This window comes from Saccoglossus kowalevskii, chromosome 17 (genome assembly GCF_978046115.1).
Source record: "Saccoglossus kowalevskii chromosome 17, keSacKowa6.1, whole genome shotgun sequence".
Lineage (NCBI taxonomy): Eukaryota > Metazoa > Hemichordata > Enteropneusta > Harrimaniidae > Saccoglossus > Saccoglossus kowalevskii.
Genome location: NC_140657.1, coordinates 15236798 through 15243911, shown reverse-complemented (window position 1 = coordinate 15243911; position 7114 = coordinate 15236798). Strand labels below are relative to the sequence as shown.

The 7114-nt window shown below is 35.4% G+C and overlaps 1 protein-coding gene across 1 annotated transcript; it reads left to right on the top strand.

Annotated features, from left to right (window-relative positions):
* Positions 1 to 639: 639 nt before the first annotated feature.
* LOC102807324 (allatostatin-A receptor-like) lies at positions 640 to 1653 on the top strand. The gene has a single exon (XM_006818978.1). The coding sequence runs from the start codon at positions 640 to 642 to the stop codon at positions 1651 to 1653; it is 1014 nt and encodes a 337-aa protein (XP_006819041.1).
* Positions 1654 to 7114: the final 5461 nt, after the last annotated feature.

The window sequence follows — 7114 nt, the reverse complement described above, 5'->3', positions numbered from 1 at the left end:
ATTCCATAATTATAATCAGAGGCTACAATAACAATGCGATGAACGTGTATATTTCAATAACTCATTACAAAATGCCATGTCAAAACTCTTCCGAATTGACGTATAGGATGATTTGTCCGGATTTGCCTGCTACACGTCAGAAAGTGTGTTCAACTGAATATCATGGGATTGCATTTTTAAACAGTCCTGTTGCTTTGTAAATCGCTGTCGCTGATATATTTTAGTGAGTGTCATATTAGTGAATTAAATGAGGGAACATGTATTAAACCAAGTAATTATGTTAATTGGATGTGTTGCCCTCGGTAATCTTTAAGTGGCACTGAACCCAAATAATATTGGGGGCAAAAGAGTTTTTTTCCTGGAAGCGCGGTTTTCCTTCTATGTACGTGCCAAATTGTACAATCTAAAGTATAACCTTTCTGTTTTGAGATTCTCTCTAACTTGCTGGTGATGTTAAATGCCCCATTATAATATACGGATTTATTCCCAGTACAAGGTGTTGTTCCATTAATGAGAATCAGTACCTAGTTTGAAAAGAGCACATTGTTACTTGGATAATGCGAAGTATGTAAAAACGTGTACTTGTTTATAACATTACTATGATTTTTTTCAGGTGAAACACCAGTGATGTATTTCGATATGGAGTGGAATACGTCCACACTGAACGAGTCAAACCTACATTTAGTATTTCCGCCAACGCCTGCATATGTCTATATCACTGAATTGATTCTCGGTATCATCGGCACCATGGGAAATGCACTTGTTATCATTGTGGTCATCAGTACGCCGAAAATGAAAACTCTCACTAATTACTTCATCATCAATTTAGCTGTGGCCGATTTTATGACCTCGGCGTTGCTAGTACTGAACAGGTTCTTGCCGAAGGTTGTGACATTCGTTACACCTAGTGGTATAGCAGGACAATTCTACTGCAGGTTGTATTTTAGCGCTCAGTTTTTCTGGTTCAGCATAAATACGTCATCTTTCAACTTGCTTCTCGTTACCATGGAAAGGTACTTTGCCATCGTGTATCCATTGTCATATGATAAATACTATACAACTGGAAATGCATTAGCAATGATAGCAATGGCCTGGATCTCTATGTTTGTTCTTCAGTTTGTTACAGTAATCTTCCACGATTACAAAAATGGGAATTGCATGTTGTCTGTGTATCCATACGAGTGGGTTGGAAAACTCATCGGTGTTTTATATTTCATCATTACATATTTCGTCCCAATATGCGTTATGGCTTGGGCTTACTTCCGAATTCTATCCTGCTTGAAGGTCAGCGCCAACAATGGCTCGACACCCTCCGCGGCAGATGATCAACTACAGGCCAGGTCCATGCTGAAGGCACGCCAGCGAGTAATATGGATGTTGCTTCTTGTCATTGTAACGTTTGCAACCTGTTGGACGCCAGATAGTCTACTATTCCTTGCTTATAACTTGGGAACATTCATAGACCTTGGCGCTGACTATGTTAACTGCATTGTGCTTCTCAAGTTTTCCAACTCAATTCTCAACCCGTTCATCTACGTCTTCAAATACAAGCAGTTCAGAACCAGTTTCCTCAAGAAGTTCTGCCATTGCTTACCTATGTTAAAAAACAAGGTAAGTGATGGTAGTACGGGTAGCGCGACAATGCAAACCTGAGTAATACTATGATGTATAATATTAAGGTTATTACGAGGATACCTCAAAATATGCACGAAGACAGTACAGTGAAGTATCAACCGACGCGCAGAACAGAACCAGCGACCTTCTTTGTGTTGAGTCCGGTCAGACCCTGGTGGCAGCCATGTTTGTTTTTATTATTAGAGGACGCTTACGCGCGTAATCATTCTATATTTGGAATTCGCATTTCCTTATGTGGTAGGATGAAATTACCCCGTAAAATACCACAAAATTACGACACGCTGTAACTTATGGCGTTACGGTGATAGATGTATAATAATATTCTATATATTTATGATCTCGTCAATATATGTATATGTGTTATTAGCTTAAGTGTATTACGATTCACGTTTCGATATGTTTATCTTATGATTTGTGGTAGTTCAAATTTCTATAATACGAGTTGTACTTTTTTCAATTACAGGAAGCAGGATTTATATACATGTATATAAATTGGTTAAAAACAAAGTTACGCTATATACTATATATTTCACCTTCAGTACAATTGCTGGCATGTTTTCCATCAAAAATCCCAAATTTAGTGATATATCATAATGAACTTGAAATTGAACAGAGTTTGCTTATTCTGCTTCATAACTGTATATATAGATGTTTACGTTGAATTTGACTCTCGCGTCCGACTTTGACGGCGAGACAAGAGAGTTACATTCACAATTTACCATAATCAATGTTCCATTCATTTACAGTGAATATCTGACTCTCTTCAACTTATGGGGCATACATTTGAATACGGGCATATATGCATACTACCTATTACAAACTAGAGCCTTAGTTTGGGAGCTCATATTCTGTGCTTGTTTGTTAATATAACCGGTACCCAGATGGTCTCAGGGGGCACTTGTATCTTTGTCTAATGTTAACCACGAGTTTATGGACAGACTCTTTTATGATTGACGTGGCGGATACCACATTTGGAGCAGGATCGAAACGCATCATTTGGCTGTACATCTTTTTCTCACTGATCTGATCATGAGCTTGCTTGTCGGTTGCTGGTCGGAAGATGGTGCCTGTGAATCGTTTTTGCGTTCATCCTTTTTCCGGATTACGTATTGTCATGGGGTTAGTGTACGATGTACTGTTTTTATCTGCCCTCACACAATCCTCCAACTACTGATTCCAACAATTGAAGTTGCTAAAACCAAAATGTGTTATTCCTTTTCATTATATATGTACAACTTTAGAAATTATGCAAAGCCGCCCTTCATTTTATTTTGATAATGATAATGCGAGTGTTTTAGCATGTCCCACGTATGATACAGCTACAAAAACATTGGGAAGTCTCGAGAAGTGCGGTTGTATCAGTTGAAACTACACTGCGAGCAAGTGAAACACTACATAGATTCCAGGCCCTAACGTTGTGGTGTAAAACAAGTGGAATGCCTCATTGAATCTAGGCATTAGTAAATTGGTAATCAAAGAAAGCTTAGAAAGAACTCCCGTGTGCTGAGAGTATTTGAGACACATTACAAATTAATTCAAAATTACTTGAACTTGAGATATTGATGGAAAAGCTTATGCAAATAAGGTAACTAATATGAACAGATTTAAATGTAAAACTAATAAGGTCTGCACAATGTAAAAGTAATAAGATCTGCGAAATGTAATATCCATGTACCAAGTTTCATTGAAATGTGATTAGAACCAAAAAATTATTATTATTATGCTAATTAGAGAATTAATATGAACATATTTTAAGATAATTCTGATTTCTCATTAAAAGCAGCCACTCCACTAAACATGTGTCATGACTCCATATAGAAGTTTGTTTGTCACGAACAATCTAATTGCATTTGACACATAATTAATCAGGCTGTCTATTGTCCTAGAGCATTTATGTACCAAATGTTATTCAAATGTGATGATCAGTACTTGAGATACCAGTATTAATTATGTTAATTAGGTGATTAAGAAGCATAAATATTTACCAAAAACTAATATGGTGTATAGTCCTAATTTCATTGAAATGTGATGAGTACTCTTGAAAAGTGTCATTAAAATCCAATAAGTGGTTCTTTAGACATCAGTGCAACAGCCATGGAACAGCAAAAAATTAACAAATTATGCAAATATGCACAATTATTTACCCCAAAATTAATCAGGTTTCTGCATAGTCCTAGAAGATATATGTCGCAAGTCTCATTGAAATGTGATTAGTACTTGAGATATCAAGTGAAAAGCTGAAAATTAACTAATTATGCTAATAAGGTGATTAATATGCACAAATATTTACCCTAAACTAATTAGGTTTCTGCACAGTCCTCAAGTAACTATGTACCAGGTTTCATTGAAATGTGATCATTACTACTTGAAATATCAAAAGCTGAAAATTAATTAATTATGCAAATTAGGTAATTAATATGTACTGATATTACCCTAAAAACTATCAGGTCTGTGAAGTGTCATATGACATCTATGTACCAAGTTTTATTGAAATGTTATGATTAGCACTTGAGATATCAGTGGAAAAGCCGAAAATTGATTAATAATTATGCAAATTTGGTAATTATTATAAACAGATTTTTACCCAAAACAAATCTGCGCATTAGTTCAGAGCATCCATGTGCCAAGTTTCATCAAAATCCAATGAGTGGTTCTTCAAATATCAGTGGAACAGTCATGGAACAGCTTAAAATCAGTTAATTTAAAAACCTAATCAACTCTGCGCATTATCCCAGAGCATCTATGTACCAAGTTTCATCAAAATTTGATTAGTGGTTCTTGAGATAACGGTTGAACAAAAAAAGTGACATACATACATACAGACAGGGTAGCTGCAAAGACTCCCTTTTGTGCTTCACACACGGGAGTCAAAAAGTATAATGCCTCATAAATGTATGCTTTATGGTGGCGTTTTTTTTAAGTTGAACATATTTATACTAGGCATTCGTGGAATGGAGTAAAGCTTTAAGGAATGGGGTCGTCGCGCAGTGTCCTGTTCGATATGGGACTCATAGCGCCGTATACAATGCATGTAAAATATATTGTTCATTTATATGGAATTAGAACATGCGCTGCGCCGCGCGACGACCACCGCCATTTAAAATGAGGCATTGACATGAGCACAAAGGATTTGCCATTATACTCCCATAGTGAATGCAGCAAGCATACACAAGATGGCTGTAATTACACTCCCATAGTGCACTGTTACAACCATAAGCTTTTTAATCAAGTCCCATATTGCTCACATGTTGTGCAGTAAACCAATTCAAATAACAAGATCCACGCATTCAATGATAGTCTTTTTGAGGTGGAATCATCTCTACATATGCAAACATTGGTGGTGTAATCCAAATTTCTTTTAATTTATTAAAACAGACAAAATGGTCAAAATCCCCGTGGTGGTTTATTTGTGTAATGAAAGCAGCGACAGAATATCAGATTGTATTTGTACAGCAAATTTCACAGATAATATTGTGCTACTACTACCCTACAAGTTTCAAGTCATGATGCCCAATGAATACTCAATTAGATTTGTTGATTGAAACCAGATAGAATCCTGTGGAGATGGAGAACCCGAAGCCCCTCCTCCATTTTGAATCACTCAAGAGAACATGTTTGTGGCTAATGAAATTCAATGGTTACCGTGTCTAAGAGTATATGAAAAGACCATTCTCAGTCGAACTTGCATAAATTATAAGCTACTGTGCTGCACACAATAAAAATCTTGGGAGAAAAACACAGAATAATTCTGTTAGTACATTTATTCTGTCGATGTCGATTTTATTTTTACTCAAGCTCAAGTTGATACTCTGAAGATTTTATGACAATACACATACTGCAAATCATGCGTGAACGCATAAAGACATACAGAGTGGTCATTTTGTTACCACATTGCCCAATTGCATGCTTCGCGGTATTCTTGTGCATATCCTTATTATGCATCTTTCCCTCTGCCTATAATAATTTAATGCGAGATGACACATTTGTATATTATTTTATGTATGATAATAAAGTACACATGCATTCTACTAGTTTTAACAAATCACCATACAGTCATTTTCTGAGTCTGCCCACAAGAGTTAACACTCCCAGGTCTAGTTTTTATTTCTATTAGAACCAAAAATATTAAATGAGAGTATTTTCTCCTTGAAACCACACATAATTGTACATTTGGACCTGAAACCATACACCTAATTTAGAGAATATGTCGGGGATATATATATACACTTTGTCAATATTCTTAAGTGCAAAGCATTATTGGTAATCAATACAAATACGAGCAAAACTGAGTAATAAATAGGTGATTTTCCGTTCACCTCGAGATCTTGCTTATTGCATGAAAGGCATGAAACAAACATCTGTCACAAAGATCAAATGAGTTGATTTTGTATTTATAGTGTGTTTTTTTTATAGCTCAATGTCGCAATCCTTGAGGGGAATATTGCATTGAGATAACCTTACTTCATCAAAAATAATCATGAAATGTGTATAGCACATTATTAAGCACGGAAATACCCAACAGATATTTTCACGTTTGACTAACCCCTTGCGATGTTCGGAAGCCACTACAACGCTATGACCTCTGTTTGTCCTGTTTTTTTCGTTCGATTTCACACACAACGTGGTATCTCGCAGTCAACGGAAAATGGTCTATTGTAATAGATAGAAAAAAGAACAAGTAAACTTGTACACACAATGCCAGTATAAGTATTGCTCAGCAGTGGCAGTTGGTATCATATTAAAAGTATGTACATGTACTATCAGTGTGGTACTTTGACGATCAATGTCAACTTTTGTTACCATCACAAATTAAAAGCTGCATGACTTTTTTTTTTCAAAATTTTGATTATGACCTGTAGCCAGTAGGTAATTATGTCCATTTGGTCCATAATTAACAACAAAATCACCAAATATTCCATAAAAATATGCAAAATGTGGCACTAAGATTGGGGTAGGAAAGGTGGTTTAAGCTACATGAAGATTTTTCGTCATATTCATCATGCCTTCATTTTTGCAAGTTCATGTCATCAGGATGGGGGAAAAATGAAGTATCATTGAAAATCATCAAAATTAGCATTTTTACACTGGTTTCTATAGTTATATAATTTTCTTCATATCTCAAAACTTGGCTTGGTTACATAGGATAAAATAAGCCATATTATTGACATGAATTTGGTTATGAAAACATTTCAAAAAATTTACATGTAATTCAGTTAGTTTCCAGGGTGTTATTAGTGTTCAATACTAATAAAAAATGAGAGGTTATCTGCCTTAATGCATTGCATACATGTCATATATGTAACATGCTCCATAGTACATGATTTGAATTGGCTCAAACTAACACTAAAATCTTAACAAAAACAGAGGTTTGTGAAATTTCAAATTTCAAGTCTAAAAGTACTAAAGACATTCATTAATGATCTGAAAACAGTTAAAGTAACAATAAATTCAAGTTTGGGAAACAAAAACCACTACAAAC